The 16245-nt window shown below is 44.2% G+C and overlaps 1 protein-coding gene across 1 annotated transcript in view; it reads right to left on the reverse strand.

Moving 5' to 3' along the window:
- The window catches only part of LOC137427704 (sodium/hydrogen exchanger 6), a 166073-nt gene that overhangs the window by 78752 nt on the left and 71076 nt on the right, over window positions 1–16245 (reverse strand). Inside the window, exon 4 of the mRNA XM_078777871.1 lies at window positions 2851–2927. Coding sequence (XP_078633997.1) covers window positions 2851–2927 — 77 coding nt within the window. The remainder of the gene's footprint in view (window positions 1–2850; window positions 2928–16245) is intronic.

The following is a 16245-nucleotide window of genomic DNA, read 5'->3' on the forward strand; positions in this document are numbered from 1 at the left end:
AGGCACTGTTGAAACCAAGTAGTCCTTGGAGCTTTCAATTGCATCAAGTAAGGCAGACTTCGTTGTCTTTGCCATGGAGCCATCAGCTGTCGCAAGTGGCAGCGAGACAGGAGACAGTGAATAGCACAGAATCTCACGCAGATCGATGTTCCTGTTCTGTGCAATAATAAGCAGTCTAGAAAATAACTGCTTGTCATTGCGTCAGACTGATGTTGCTGGCCTGTGTGTACTGAACCTGAACACTGAAGCGATCCCTCACTCTCCAAACTCTGCTGCAGCTGCCTCTTCAGACATTTTTTGGAACTCAGTTCTATCAGTCTCTTGTTGATGAAGCGTTGATAACATGTAGGGTGAAATCCTGCCTCTGCAGGAATGTTGGTGAACTCGACGTTGACCAGATGCTGGTGTCTGTTGGCAAGATTGTGACACTCACCGTCCAATTGCAGCCACGTCTGCAGGCATTCACGATATTTACTCCATCTAAGAGGCGTAAACGGCGAAGTTATGTCATTCACGACGTGTTCAAAGTGCATGAAGCACTTCAAACGCGATTTTCCCGAGGCCATGACTAAACATTCAGCGCGACATGGGCGCTGCCATTTTGTATGTCATGTGACCCAAGCAAGTGTTCTGATAGGCCTAGATTCAAAATTAGTGCCTTCGATGCAAGACAAATTAGTGCGACATATACGCGTGGAAAACTTTCAAACTGGCAGGATCTGTTAGTTAAACTTTTTGTATGTGCTACAACTCGGCAGGTACTCAGATTACCAGTGCTTATTTTTTAGTCTCTCTGACCTCTGAACGGGATTGAACGATACACGGTGTCAGCTTGAGGACTACCCTGTTTCCTCCTTCTGCTGCACTTGTTCTCATTCTTCCCCTCGGCCATTATTTTTCGAAGTGTTCCTCTGTTGCGACCCTCTACCCTAGTGTTGGTGAGTTTCCCTCCAAGCCACTGTGTTCTCCTTTAAGCGTGCGACACTCCTTTAAGCGCGCGACAGTGGAAGTGAGCACCCATCTTGAAGTCTTGGATGGAAAAGCTCTTCTTTAGGAGTTGTGGATGACGAGAAGACGAGGCCATTTCTTAGGTGTTCAAAGCTCCTTTATCCGACAGAAATCCTCACGCAAACGGAACTCATACTGCTTTTATAGCGCCAACACCCTCTTCGGAGGGCGTGGCTTCAACAATGGTGCGTACGTCACGCCCACATCATCAAAAGCCCCACTGGCCCGTGCACGTGGATTATGTCCCAATAAGGTAACCGCTACACTTCCATGAGCTTCCATGAGCACTATCTGCCATGATCTTTCCTGGGAAAACCACATTTCCAAGCTGGCGTGAAGGAGAGTCGCGCGGGTGAAGGAGAGTCGCCCGCGTGAAGGGGAGTCGCCCGTGTGAAGGAGAGTCGTCCGCGTGAAGGAGAGTCGCCCACGTGAAGGAGAGTCGCCCACGTGAAGGAGAGTCACCCGCGTCAAGGAGAGTCGCAAGCGTCAAAGAGAGTCGCGTGCGTGAAGGAGAGTCACGTGCGTGAAGGAGAGTCGTGCGCGTGAAGGAGAGTCGTGCGCGTGAAGGAGAGTTGCGTGCATGAAGGAGAGTCGCGTGCGTGAAGGAGAGTCGCGCGCGTGAAGGAGAGTCGCGCGCGTGAAGGAGAGTCGCGCGCGTGAATGAGAGCCGCACGCGTTAAGGAGAGCCGCGCGCGTTAAGGAGAGACGCCCGCGTGAAGGAGAGTCGCCTGGGTGAAGGGGAGTCGCGTGGGTGAAGGAGAGTCGCGCGGGTGAAGGGGAGTCGCGCGGGTGGAGGGGAGTAGCGTGGGTGAAGGGGAGTCGCGCGGGTGAAGGGGAGTCGCGCGGGTGAAGGGGAGTCGCGCGGGTGAAGGGGAGTCGCGCGGGTGAAGGGGAGTCGCGCGGGTGAAGGGGAGTCGCGCGGGTGAAGGGGAGTCGCGCGGGTGAAGGGGAGTCGCGCGGGTGAAGGGGAGTCGCGCGGGTGAAGGAGAGTCGCGCGCGTGAAGGAGAGTCGCCCGCGTGAAGGAGAGTCTCCCGCGTGAAGGAGAGTCGCCCGCGTGAAGGAGAGTCGCCCCCGTGAAGGAGAGTCGCCCGCGTGAAGGAGAGTCGCCCCCGTGAAGGAGAGTCGCCCCCGTGAAGGAGAGTCGCCCCCGTGAAGGAGAGTCGCGTGGGTGAAGGAGTCACGCGGGTGAAGGAGGGTCGCCCGTGTGAAGGAGAGTCGCCCGCGTGAAGGAGAGTCGCGCGCGTGAAGGAGAGTCGCCCGCGTGAAGGAGAGTCGCGCGGGTGAAGGAGAGTCGCGCGGGTGAAGGAGAGTCACGCGGGTGAAGGAGAGTCGCGCGCATGAAGGAGAGTCGCACAGGTGAAGGAGGGTCGCGCGCGTGTGAAGGAGAGTCTTGCGCATGAAGGAGAGTCGCCCGCGTGAAGGAGAGTCGCCCGCGTGAAGGAGAGTCGCCTGCGTGAAGGAGAATCGCGCGGGTGAAGGAGAGTTGCGCGGGTGAAGGAGAGTCGTGCGGGTGAAGGAGAGTCGCGCGGGTGAAGGAGAGTCGCGCGCGTGAAGGAGAGTCATGCGCGTGAAGGAGAGTCGCGCGGGTGAAGGAGAGTCGCGAGGGTGAAGGAGAGTCATGAGCTTGAAGGAGAGTCACGCGGGTGAAGGAGAGTCGCGAGGGTGAAGGAGAGTCATGAGCTTGAAGGAGAGTCGCGTGGGTGAAGGAGAGTCATGAGCTTGAAGGAGAGTCATGAGCTTGAAGGAGAGTCATGAGCTTGAAAGAGAGCGTGAAGGAGTATCGTGTGGAAAAGGAAACAAAGAAAGAAAAATACACACACACATCACTTTAACAAACATACCCTGTGATGATGCAGGAAATAGTTGTTCCCAGGAAAGCGAAGGTAAGAATGGAGCCAAGATTCCGAAAGAAATGTCTCTGAAAAAAGTAAGAGGGTGGTGGTGTGAAAAAAGGAAGGGCACATTTGCTCATTTGAGAGTTATATAAATGTTGAGATGAAATGAGCAATATTGAACAAAAAAACTATTTCAATAAAATACCTTTAATAAAAGACAGAAATCTGATCTGATCTCCTGTTAGAGATTTTGCATTCCTATAGCACACATCACGGACATAGACCAGTGATCAACCTGTACAATAATTTTGGAAAGAGTACAAACTTAAAGACTGAGATGATCTTAATGTTTGGTGAAAGCTTACATTAGCAAACAAATATTCGTGGACAAATATAGACATTTCAGCTAGATTAGAATTCCTATCGCATCTACCTGTATTATCGTACAGTCTTGCATAAGTTTAACCCCTTCATCTATTTTAAAAAAAAAAAAAAAGGAACATAATAGTCAGGTCCACTATCTTTTTTCGTTCAAAATTTTTGGAGATTATGTTATGTTTTTGGAGTATGTCGGAGATATTGTTTGGAGTATGTCGGAGTCCTCTACAATCTCCTGGTCTCGGTAACCTCCGAACCCCGAGAGGAACCCCGGCAGAAAGATATATTACCCTGTGTTGAAAAGCAATAGTGAAACCACACCAATGATTATAAATGAACAAAATTGTATTAGAAATCACACACAGGAATAACGGTATAACAGATGGCCATTAAGAGTGTACTCTATATATATCTTAAATAAAGTCAGGTAACTCACTGCTGCCAGCGAGTGAAAGGACACTCCTCAATGTCTCTATAACTTTTCCCAAGGCGAATGTGATTCACTCCAGCGGTCGATAGAACGAAATCCGGTCGAAGCCCGAATCTCGCTCTCCAGTCGATATCCGAAGCGCGTACAGTTGACAATGGGGATCGCCCCGCCGAAACTGTACAACGGCGCCCTTCAGAGGAGCACCTTCACCGCTCACTCAGCGAACCGCAACGTAATTGGAGACAAAGCGGTCGCACACACACATCCCCGACAAACGGTAGGATGTTGGGGTGAAGATGACACGAGGCAAAACCTTTGTAGGTGTCCGAAGCGCGGAGTTCACAATGGCCGACGGCTCTTACTTGAGCCAATGCGACTAGGCGCGGATTCGTCAAAATCTCAGCGCCGGAATCTGACCGCAGATTTTCCACTCCAGCGATAATTCCTGTCGCCGGATGTCCCTTCAAGGAACTCAAAATTCCCTCGCCACTGTCAGTAGACCTTGCTCGTTACGGAGCGCTGACGTCACGCCTTCTTCTCTGACTTTGCTCGCCCCGCTTCTTCCTCTTCATCTCTTCCAGGTCGGTTTCCTGTATCATTTAAAGTTAGCCTTTTTAAGTTTAAATAATCGTTCCTGAATAATAAACCTTTTGAAGATAATAATAGTACCAAACATCAGAACTACGTCAAGTGGGTGAAAACCACAATAACGGAAGTTATGAATCCGTAACAATTAGCAAAACTATACATTTTTGGATTATTCAGAGCATGAGGAATCCAAAAATTAATGTTGGCATTTGCGTAGCCACCTTTGCGAAAATGACACTCAGGACAGTGATGAAGATCTGTAAAAGCATATTCCTGAACGGTATAGACCGAGTAGATCCTGTGTATAGGACTTATAGTTCAATCTGATACTAACAAGGCTGCTTTCTTGCTTTATAAACCCATACCTATAACTTCAAAGGACTTGCAATATCATGTATTATGTAATACAGTTATATCACAAATATAAAGACAATGGTTTTCAATTTCCTTTGTTTGTTGCTTTTCTGTAATCCTGAGCACTATTTTGAGGCCTTTATTGGATTCCTTGACCCAGAAAACATAGGATTAGCATATTTAATAAAGTTTCTAGGTTTATTTAAGGTATTTTAAGGTATTTAAGGTATTACTAGGTATTTCTAGGTTCATATTTAATAAAGAAAACATAGAAGCCGAGATAGCGCAAAATATGTATTTTATGGCGGCCATTTTGAAAATCCAAAATCTGTGTCTGTGCAAATGCCAACATTGATTTTCGGATTCTCCATGCTCTGATGATTCCAAAAATGTACAGGTTTGCTAATCTCCAAAATTTTGAACGAAATATATTTGTTAACATAGTGAACCTGACTAAAAATGCAGAATCCCATCAGAAATAGACCAGACGGATTCCTGAGAAATGTGAATGTTCGGTGTATTTTTGGGTAAAAGTTGGGAACCTCACTTTTTAACATCAATAGGGTATGCTGAATTCGATTAACCCGGTTCCCAAGCCGAATTTTGAGTTTGTTACCTTCTAATTAGCATAAACGAAATGGCCGCCAAATTGCCATTTTCGGACAATTTCTTTGAACAAGCATTTATATATCATGGATATACATGCAGCTCTTTCACTTTCACTTTACAACTTTTACCCCATAATGCACCTAGAAGCTTATACATGGCCTTTTTTCATAAATCCGCCTTGTCTATATTATGGTTGGCGACATATTGAAAGAGACATTCAAACTGACATTGAAATTGGACACTATAAAATTATCGGTAGACAAACTTCTCGGTAGATTAGATTACCACATAGAGCTGCATGTATATACATGATATACAAATGCTTGTTCAAAGAAATTGCCCAGAAATGGCCCTAGAAGCTTATACATGGCATTTTTCCATAAATCCCTCTCGTCTAAAAGGGGAGGACAAAAAAAGAAGACGGAAATGGATGATATGACAGAGGAAGAGAAATGCATACCACATACAGTCAAGGTAATTGTTATTTGAACACACCAAAATCCTCAGACCTTTCCAATTCCATGCACAATAACTTCAATGGGCCGACTAACCCTCTGAATGACCCCAATATTTGATGTCCTGATGCTAAACTCATCAGAGTGCAGACCACTTGTATTAGAAAGAAACTGAGACAAAGACAAAAAAAGAGAGGATAAGCAGAAGGCCATAGCGAGAAAATTACTCTACAGCGATAAGCGTCGAGACTTGGGGACTCTCCAATTGATTACTTGAGCCCAAAGATAATGGTCAGAATGCTCAATCAAGAAGCGTTAGGGCTTCAGGGAATTGCTTCAGTCTCGCGCCAGCATGACGAGCACTCATCTCAAAATCATCGGAACGTCCTCTGCGGAGTTCACTTTATTCATTGCTTTGTCATTACATTTATTTAATGCCCTCGACCAGCTACACCAACGGGTTCCGTCGCAGAGGATCTCCCTGGAACAGGCGATGAATATATTACAAGGTTTGACACAACGGAAAAGGGACACAAAGAATGTGATGGGATAAAACTCTAACAGGCATAGAACACGAATGTCAAAAGTTTCTCTTCCAACCTCTAATTCACCTGTTTTCTCAATTTGCCCCCTTATCGCACATGTATTCCATCTTTCCAGGCCTTAAAAAGAAACTCCAGAGGCAAAAGGGCATTCGCTTTCATACAGGTTAGATTGATGGTCATTTGGTAAATTTAATGACCTTTCAGGGGCCATTGTGGCCTAATTTTAAGCATTCAATTTTCCTCCATGCAAAGTAAATAGTGAAAAAAAAAATCCCAACATACATGCGACTCGCTGTTAATGAGAAATGCCGATTCGTTTGTCCGTGAATAATAGTTTGCGGGTTGCGATGCAATTGGTGTCCAAAAATGGAAATCGAGTAAAATTTGTGATACAAGGGCATCGTTGTGTTTTTCGTTGTGTTTTTGTTGTTGTGTTTTTGTTGTGTTTTTCCCCTATTCAAAAAAAAGAACTTGTGCTTTAACCTTCTGATAAAAAAAAAGTTAGCAAACTTTCAAGTTGAAACAAAAGTTTATTTCGGTCATTTGTACAGAGGTACAGTTATTTTAATTTGGATTTTATTCACGCGTGGCAAGCAAATGAGAGTTAGGAATCCAATTTTATTTCACTATTTTTAATCCTTAATACTCTCTGGAAAATCCTCTTTATCCCTTTGCTGATGACTCCATTTTCTGCCGTGACATCCCTCATTCTTCTGACAAACAGGCAGCAGCCTCTTCCCTCTCCTCAGACCTTGACCAAATCACGATATGGTCAAACACTTGGAATATGTCTTTAAATCCTGAGAAATCCCACACACTCATTCTCTCTCTTCGAAAGGACCGTGCAGCAAACCCTCCCATCCACTTTCTTTAAAATCCCCTCAAAGAGGTTGTCACTCCAACTCTTGGGTCTTAATCTCAGCCATGATCTGTCTTGGGCAAACCACATTTTATTTCAGCATCCTCCGTCAGGCAAACTCCTTCCTTGGCACACCTGAGCTCCTATCCACCTCCAAGACTTTCATCCGCAGCTTGATGGAGTACTGCTCTCTCATTTGGGCTGGCTCCCCTGCCTCACATCTTGCTCAGCTGGACACCATGGAAGCCAAGGCCTTCAAGATTATTGGAATCTCCCACAATGAAGCAGCTGTAGGCCTATCACTTCGTCATCGTCGACAGGTCGGTGGTCTCTCTGTCTTTTTCCGCCTCATTTCTGGTCTTGCACATTCTGCCCTCTCCATGCTCTGTCCCCCGATTATCTGCAGGACGCACGCGGTTCACCTGCAACTCCCTCCTCGTGAAAATGCCTCAATACAGAACCACTGCTCACCTCCACTCATTTATTACTCGTTTTTTCTCCGTTCCATACTCGCTTCAATCTCATTCTTCCCTCCAAGTCTTCAAGACAGCTGTCCACCACCATCTCAAGCCATTCCCCAATCCAAAGCCATGATCTTTTCTACACCTGTTAAATCACCCAGGACCCCTCCCAAAATTTTGCTTATGTATTCATCTTGTCCACCCCTTGCATTCTCCCCTACCCCTCATCGTTACCTGCATCCTTTGTCTGTTTCCGTCTACCTTCTCCCTCTGCTCCGCTGTTGTCATTTCTCCTTTCTCCTGCTGTTCCCTTTGTTATGTTGCGTCCTGATCTGTTCCATGTCATAGTTCTTCCACAAGCCCAAAACAAGAAATATATACAGTCGTGGCCAAAAATATTGGCACCCTTGCACTTTTTAAAAATAACTCACAATTTTCTCCAAAAATAAGTTGAAATTGACAGAAGTATTTGGTCTCCACAATTCTTTATTTCACTGTTAATATAACAGAACCTTTGTTTTTGATTCAGAACATAATATATCTGAATATATACAGTCACGTGAAAAAGTAAGTACACCCCATGTAAAGTTTTGACTTTTTCAACATATTTCAACATACAGATATTTGATCTTCATTTCAACAATATTGACAGATAAAGGTGATATAATATAACAAATATCATGAAACATTTACATTTTGTAGTCCATTGTATAATTTAAATAAACATAAATGCAAATTTCGCATGTGGAAAAAGTAAGTACACCCCTACATTTATCACTACTTCAAATACCTAAAATTAGAATCAGGTGCACCAGCTCAGGTGCAAATGATTAGAACATCGTTAGAGAGGATCTTGGAGGAACCTGTCTTATTTAAACCTCAGACATTTAGTTTGGTTTGCTCTTTGTTGTTGAAGTGTGTGGCGTCACCATGCCTAGATCAAAAGAGCTGTCTGAAGCCTTCAGAAAGAAGGTTATAGATGCCTACAAGTCTGGGAAGGGATTTAAAAAGATCTCCAAACAATTTGATCTCCAATCCAAAACAATCATTCGACTGTCCGGAAGATCATCGACAAGTGGAGAAGATTCCAAACAACTGCCAACTTGTTCAGGCCAGGCCGCCCCAGCAAGTTCAGCCCGAGAGCAGACCGCAAGATGCTGAAAGAAGTCTCTAAGAACCTCTGAATGTCATCACGGGACCTACAGGTAGCTCTTGCCACTGTTGATGTCAAAGTGCACGAGGCTACCATTAGAAAGAGGGTGCACAAATTTGATCTGCATGGGAGGTGTGCCAGGAGGAAACCTTTTCTGTCCAGAAAGAACATCAGGGCAAGACTAAAGTTTGCCAATGAATACCTAGGCAAAGACTAGCACTTCTGGAACAATGTGCTCTGGACAGATGAGTAAAAGGTAGAGCTATTTGGCCACAGTACCAGAAGACATATTTGGCGAAAACCAAAGACAGCATTTGACCACAATAACCTGATACCAACTGTAAAGCATGGTGGTGGAAATATTATGGTTTGGGGCAGCTTTGCTGCATCAGGGCCTGGGCAGCTCACCATCATAGAATCCACTATGAATTCTTCATTGTATCAGAGGGTGCTTGAGGATAATGTGAGGCCATCTGTCGGAAAGTTGAAGCTCAACCGAAGGTGGACCTTGCAACATGACAATGACCCTAAACATACCAGTAAACCCACCAAGGAATGGCTGAAAAGAAAGAAATGGAGGGTTCTGGAATGGCCAAGTCAAAGCCCAGATCTAAATCCCATCGAGATGTTGTGGGGGGATTTGAAACGAGCTGTGCATGCAAGAAACCCCTCAAACATCGCACAGCTGAAAGAATTCTGCATGGAGGAGTGGGCAAAAATTTCTCCCAGTCGATGTCAGAGACTGGTAGACGGTTATAAGAAACGCCTACTTGAGGTTGTTTCTGCCAAAGGGGGCAATACCACCTATTAGAGCCAAGGGTGTCCTTACTTTTTCCACATGCGAAATTTGCATTTATGTTTATTTAAATTATACAATGGACTACTAAATGTAAATGTTTCATGATATTTGTTATATTATATCACCTTTATCTATCAAGATTGTTGAAATGAAGATCAAATAGCTGTATGTTGAAAGATGTTGAAAAAGTCAAACTTTACATGGGGTGTACTTACTTTTTCACGTGACTGTATATATGCTGTTTTATTATATTACTTGTTTATAGTAGAGGTACCAGTGATGTCATCTCTTGGCACCATTGGTAAGATGGTCTCTATCTGGTGCATTGGGTACGAATTGACATGAAAACGATTTTGATAAAGAATTGTCCTATTTTCGGTTGTTTTATTTTCCTTCGCTTTCTCCACTACAAAAATAAACACAGCCATAACTCCAGGTACTCTGTATTCCAACCACCCGCACTCCAACATTCAACCCTTAAATGTTCATGTTGAGCTGATAAAAAGCCTGAATGATCACAGACACATCGCCGTTACCATCATTCTTCCATACTGCAGGCTTTGGGCGCCTGGACTCCTTCCTGGGCTCCATCGCTTGTTCCTCTTCTTACCCCAAGAGCAGCAGTGGAAGACCAAATAATTAAACATGTGGATTTGATTGATGGGCTAAAAAATGTGATGATTCATATGAATAACTTTGGAAGAGATGAAGAGAAGACAAGATGCATCTTTAGGGCTTTTTTGACACTTTGTGATTGACAAAAAAAATTCAACAAATTCCTCCCTTCAAATTAGACCCCGAGTAATGATTTTCAAAAAAAAGAAAATGCGTTTCAGTTCCCCTATAAGCAACATATGTATGTATCTCTTTGTGTCTAACCGTTTCACATCGTGAGTCTGTGAATACTCGGGTGGCTGGTTCATCACGGAATTGGATCGGAGTGCGGATTACAATCCTTTCAGTGTTGGCATGCCATGGTTTTCAATAAGGTGGTGATTGGTGATCGTTTTACAATGAATAAGTTTACAATGCGATGCAGATATGTCAATGTCCTACCAATTTGTCAATTATCAGTTTTGGGATGAGCTATTAATTCTGCCAATTGATTGCTTTAGCAGAAAGATGGCTTGCCAATGTATTAATGAATATAGATATATATATATAACCCAATCACGTCACTCACCCGTAATTGGAGTGAGTAACCAATCAGCTCTCACCTAATCAATTACCACAGGTGGCTAGGATTTAAATAAATTAACCCCCATGCTGTTCAGGCCAAAGAAAGCTGCATAAAACAACCAAGAAAAGCTACACAAGGTAAGCCCTTTGCTGTTTCAAACCCTAGACCTGCGTTCCTCCACAGCTGCAGACATTCACAAGCAGCACACACAGTGCATTCAGAAAGTATTCAGACCCCTTCACTTTTTTCACATTTTGTTATGTTGCAGCCTTATGCTGAAATCGTTTAAATTCATTTTTTCCCTCATCAATCGACACTCAATACCCCATAATGGCAAAGAGAAAACAGGATTTTAGAAAGTTTTGCAGATTTATTAAAAAGAAAAAAGTGAAATATCACATTGACATAAGTATTCATACCCTTTGCTATGACACTTGAAATTTAGCTCAGGTGCCTCCCATTTCTCTTGATCATCTTTGAGATGTTTCTACACCTTGATTGAAGTCCCCCTGTGGTAAATTCAATTGATTGGACATGATTTGGAAAGGCACAGACCTGTGTATATAAGGTCTCACAGCTGACAATGCATATCAGAGCAAAAACCAAGCCATGGGGTCGAAGGAACTGCCTGCAGAGCTCAGAGACAGGATTGTGTCGAGGCACAGATCTGGGGAAGCCTACAAAAAACTTTCTGTTGCATTGAAGGTTCCCAAGAGCACAGTGGCCTCCATAATTCTTAAATGGAAGAAGTTTGGAACAACCAGGACTCTTCCTAGAGCTGGCAGCCTGGCCAAACTGAGCAATCGGGGGAGAAGGGCCATGGTAAGAGAGGTGACCAAGAACCTGATGGTCAGTCTGGCTGAGCTCCAGAGATCCTGTGTGGAGAAGGGAGAAACTTCCAGAAGGACAACCATCACTGCAACACTCCACCGATCTGGGCTTTTTGGCAGAGTGGCCAGACGGAAGCCAAACAGTTCAATCTTGGTTTCATCAGACCACAGAATCCTGTTTCTCACAGTCTGAGAGTCCTTTAGGTGCTTTTTTGCAAACTCCAAGTGGGCTTTCATGTGTCTTTCACTGAGGAGAGGCTTCCGTCTGGCCACTCTGCCATAAAGCCCAGCTCGGTGGAGTGTTGCAGTGATGGTTGTCCTTCTGGAAGTTTCTCCCAGATGAATCAAAGGATACGCTAGGCCAGATTATGGATCTCCTCACTCAGCTGGGCCACTCGTCATCTGATCTGAGTCACACCTCTTCTCCATGGCAGCCCATGAAAGAATTCTGCATGGAGGAGTGGGCAAAAATTTCTCCCAGTCGATGTCAGAGACTGGTAGACAGTTATAAGAAACGCCTACTTGAGGTTGTTTCTGCCAAAGGGGGCAATACCACCTATTAGAGCCAAGGGTGTACTTGCTTTTTCCACATGCGAAATTTGCATTTATGTTTATTTAAATTGTACAATGGACGACAAAATGTAAATGTTTCATGATATTTGTTATATTATATCACCTTTATCTATCAATATTGTTGAAATGAAGATCAAATAGCTGTATGTTGAAAAAGTCAAAAGTTTACATGGGGTGTACTTACTTTTTCACATGACTGTAGGTAGTCACCATATATATATATATATATATATATATATATATATATATATATATATATATATATATATATATATATATATATATATATATTACAGACTTGGCATTTAATATGGAATTTTTTTTTTTTTCTTCACTTGGGTTTACTTTCTGCACTCAGTATATCAATCTGGTGAGTTTATTTTACCCTTCGGTGATGTCTTTGTTGAAAGAACCATGTCACTGATTGTCTTTCGCAGCAAGAAGTCAATAACAGGATTATATCACAGGTGGCGTGACAAAATGTAAGGACAGGTACATTTGACGATTGGCTTCACAATCGGGTATATAAGGGTTGTTGCGTTCTGTATTAGTGGAAAACAACTGCTGCACATCTACAAAAGTTAATGCCGCTTCCTCTGGAGATGGTCCGTCAACTTGACAATGCTGTTTGTCATAGAGTGGTGGCTTTACGAAATTCTGGCATGAAACAGCGTGCTATTGCTCGGCAGTATGGCATCACTCAAGGTCAGGTGTCAAAGATCCTGAAAAGAAATGCTCAGAGGGGTGACCCTACTCCAATACCGAGGCCAGGATGTCCACGCAGAACCACAAGGAGAGATGATCGCCAGCTGCACCGGTTAGTCTGCAATGGCCGAACCAAGTCAGCTAATCGGCTTTGGGCTGAGTGGCAGCAACTGACAAATGTGCCTGTATCCAGAAGGCTAGTCAACCAATGACTGGTTCAAGCAGGCTATCGTGTCAGGCGTCCCCTGAGAAAGCCACGCCTGACCAGACAACACAGCCAGCGCCGATTGCAGTGGGCCAGAGAGCACCGTCAATGGCAGCCAGGACACTGTAATCACGTGACCTTCAGTGACGAGTCTAGATTTCTGGTCTATCGTCAAGATGGCCGCGTCCGAGTGCGCAGACAAGTGCATGAAGCCCACAACGAAGATTGTATAGTGCCAAGAGTCCAAGCTGGAGGTGGTGGGGTGACTGTTTGTGCTGCTTTTCATGCAGGGGGCAAAATTGACCTGGTTGTTCTGAATGGAAACCTGAACCAGTTCAAGTACCGGGTCATTCTGGAAGAAACATTGCTTCCATTTGCTCGGGCAGCCTTTCGAGGAAACTTTGTCTTCCAAGATGACAATGCACGGCCTCATCGTGCTCGCATGATCCAACACTTTCTTGCTGACCGTGGCGTAGAGCATATGGAGTGGCCTGCGATGTCCCCGGATATGAATCTGATAGAGAACTTGTGGGCAGAATTAACGCGTCAAATCGACAACTTGGACCAGCAGCCTACCTCTGTGCGTGAATTGCAGCAGATTATTGTCACTGCATGGCAAGCGATTCCTGTCCAAACCTTGGCAAATCTCGTGAACAGCATGCCTCGACGTGTATGTGCTCTCCTGGATGCTCATGGGGGTTACACGAAGTACTGAACTGTAATTTGACTGTCCGTAATCCCAGTCGTAATTTAGCTTTTGTTTTTGTTGAAAAAAAATTTGGCTAATGTGCAAAATAAAGAGATACTTCTGGAAAACGTACAGAAGTTTAACACAGTACTGTCTGTGAATTGAGTTCGATATCAGTTTACATCACTTTCAAGGATCAATTTATTTGCTTCGAAATGTCAAATGTGTTTATTGTTTCTTTTAAAGGTCACATTAACAAAATCTAGAATAATTACAACATAATTCCAATGAACTTTTGGTTCTAAGTCATCTTGAAAAGTAAGTTTACCCCCACAAAAAAAATATTCCATATTAAATGCCAAGTCTGTATATATATATTTATTTATATATATATATATATATATATATATATATATATATATATATATATATATATATATATATATACAGTGGAACCTTGACTTACGAGTTTAATTCGTTCTGTGACCGAGCTCGTAACTCAATTTGCTCGTTTCTCAAATCAAATTTCCCCATTAAAATGCATTGAAATGCTATTAATCCGTTCCAGCCCGCCAAAAACCACACCAATTTTTTTTTAAATATACAGTATATATAAAAATATCTCGCGCTTTATATTTCACCTGTATGCAGCATACAAGTTGGCAGGATGGCCTGGACTGGAGGTACGCACACTTGACTCTAAAGTCTAAACTGTCCAGCCTGGGTTTGAATCCCGACCCAGCTATAACCTGTCATGGGTGAATCACAGGCAGGGTGATTCATCAATGTGTGTACCGCTAAACTGGGCGCCCCGTTTGCGTCCCATTAGTTGTTGGATGTTAAGGATCTCACCGTGTTTTCCACAAAGAGAAGGCGAGCTATCGCCGGCACTCTGAACAAGTTGTGGCCTGGCATGCTCTTCTCCTCTGCCGTTATATACGTCCTCCTCGGCATCTTTTTCCAGAAGAGCCCTGTCTCGTCACAGTTGAAGATTTGCTGGGGGATGTATCGTTCGGCTTCTAGCAGTTCGGCAAAAGTTATAATAAAATCTTCAGCTGCCTTCACATCCGCCTCACCAAGTCGACAACACGCACACCTCGCTCATGTTGTTCGACGATTGCGTGTTTTATATCCAAGCACATCATCCTCTTCTTCTTCTCAGTACTGCCATTGGCACTCAATTTCTTAGGCCCGTGGTTAAAACTAAGAAATTTTCCAAAATAACCAAAATGCGAAAACAAAACAGCAGCGATATACGGCAGAGATACTGTACTTGCACGGCAAGATAACCACGTGACCGGAACCCACCTGGTGGGGGGTGGCGTAAGCTCCAAAATAACCAAAATGCGAAAACAAAACAGCAGCGATATACGGCAGAGATACTGTACTTGCACGGCAAGATAACCACGTGACCGGAACCCACCTGGTGGGGGGTGGCGTAAGCTCCAAAATAACCAAAATGCGAAAACAAAACAGCAGCGATATACGGCAGAGATACTTGCACGGCAAAATAACCACGTGACCGGAACCCACCTGGTGGCGGGTGGCGTAAGCTCGTAACTCGGATCTCGGCTCGCATCTCAAAGCAATAAACCGCCCGAGCGACGGCTCGTATCTCGGAAAACTCGTAAGTTGGTGCACTCGTAAGTCAAGGTTCCACTGTATATATATATATATATATATATATATATATATAAATAGTCGGACCCCGCTATCCGTGGTTCCGCTATTCGTGGGTTCCGCGTATTCGCGGGTGAAAAATGTGACCTCTTTCTCTATTTGCGGAAAAGTGTCCTGCGAATTCGCGGTTTTTTCCTATTCGCAGCCATGTTGCATGAATTTGCGGAGGAAGGGTGGGGGGGGGGGGGGTTCAATTTGCGGCCGTGTTCCGTGAATTCCCAGGGTTTTTTTTTTCCTATCCGCGGCCGTGTTCCGTGAATTCGCAGGCTTTTTTTGCTATTCACGGCCGTGTTCCGTGAATCCGCGGGGTTTTTTTTCCTATTCACAGCCGTGTTCCATTAATTCACAGGCTTTTTTTCTTATTCACGGCTGTGTTCCGTGAATCCGCGGGTTTTTTTTTCTTATTCGTGGCCGTGTTCCACAAATTCGCGGATTATCGTCGACGTTCTCTGGATTTGCCTCACCATTCACGGATTTTGCCTCGCCATTCGCGGTTAGGTCCTCTCTATTCGCGGATTTTCGTGATTCAGGAACCTATACCCCCTTTTTCCATTGAAACAATGCCCTGCTATTTGCGGTTTCGCTATTCACGGATTTTCCAGGAACGTATCCCCTACGAATAGCGGGGCCTGAGGGTATATGTATGTATGTATGTAAGTATATATATATATATATATATATATATATATATATATATATATTATATATATATATTGTTACAGACGTGGCTTGGATGTTATTTACCGAGCGGTTTTATGGTATGACCACGTCTGCACAAGTTACCCGATTGTGCCCGAACATTGACTAGTCGCGCTATGCTGGCTCAATAAGAAAAAGAAGACACCCGGCTGGATTACAATAACACAATACGACACCAGGGGTTCAGTTCTCAAGACCTCCGGAGGAGGT

This window comes from Myxine glutinosa, chromosome 5, assembly GCF_964187855.1.
Source record: "Myxine glutinosa chromosome 5, kmMyxGlut1.1, whole genome shotgun sequence".
Taxonomy (NCBI): Eukaryota; Metazoa; Chordata; class Myxini; order Myxiniformes; family Myxinidae; genus Myxine; species Myxine glutinosa.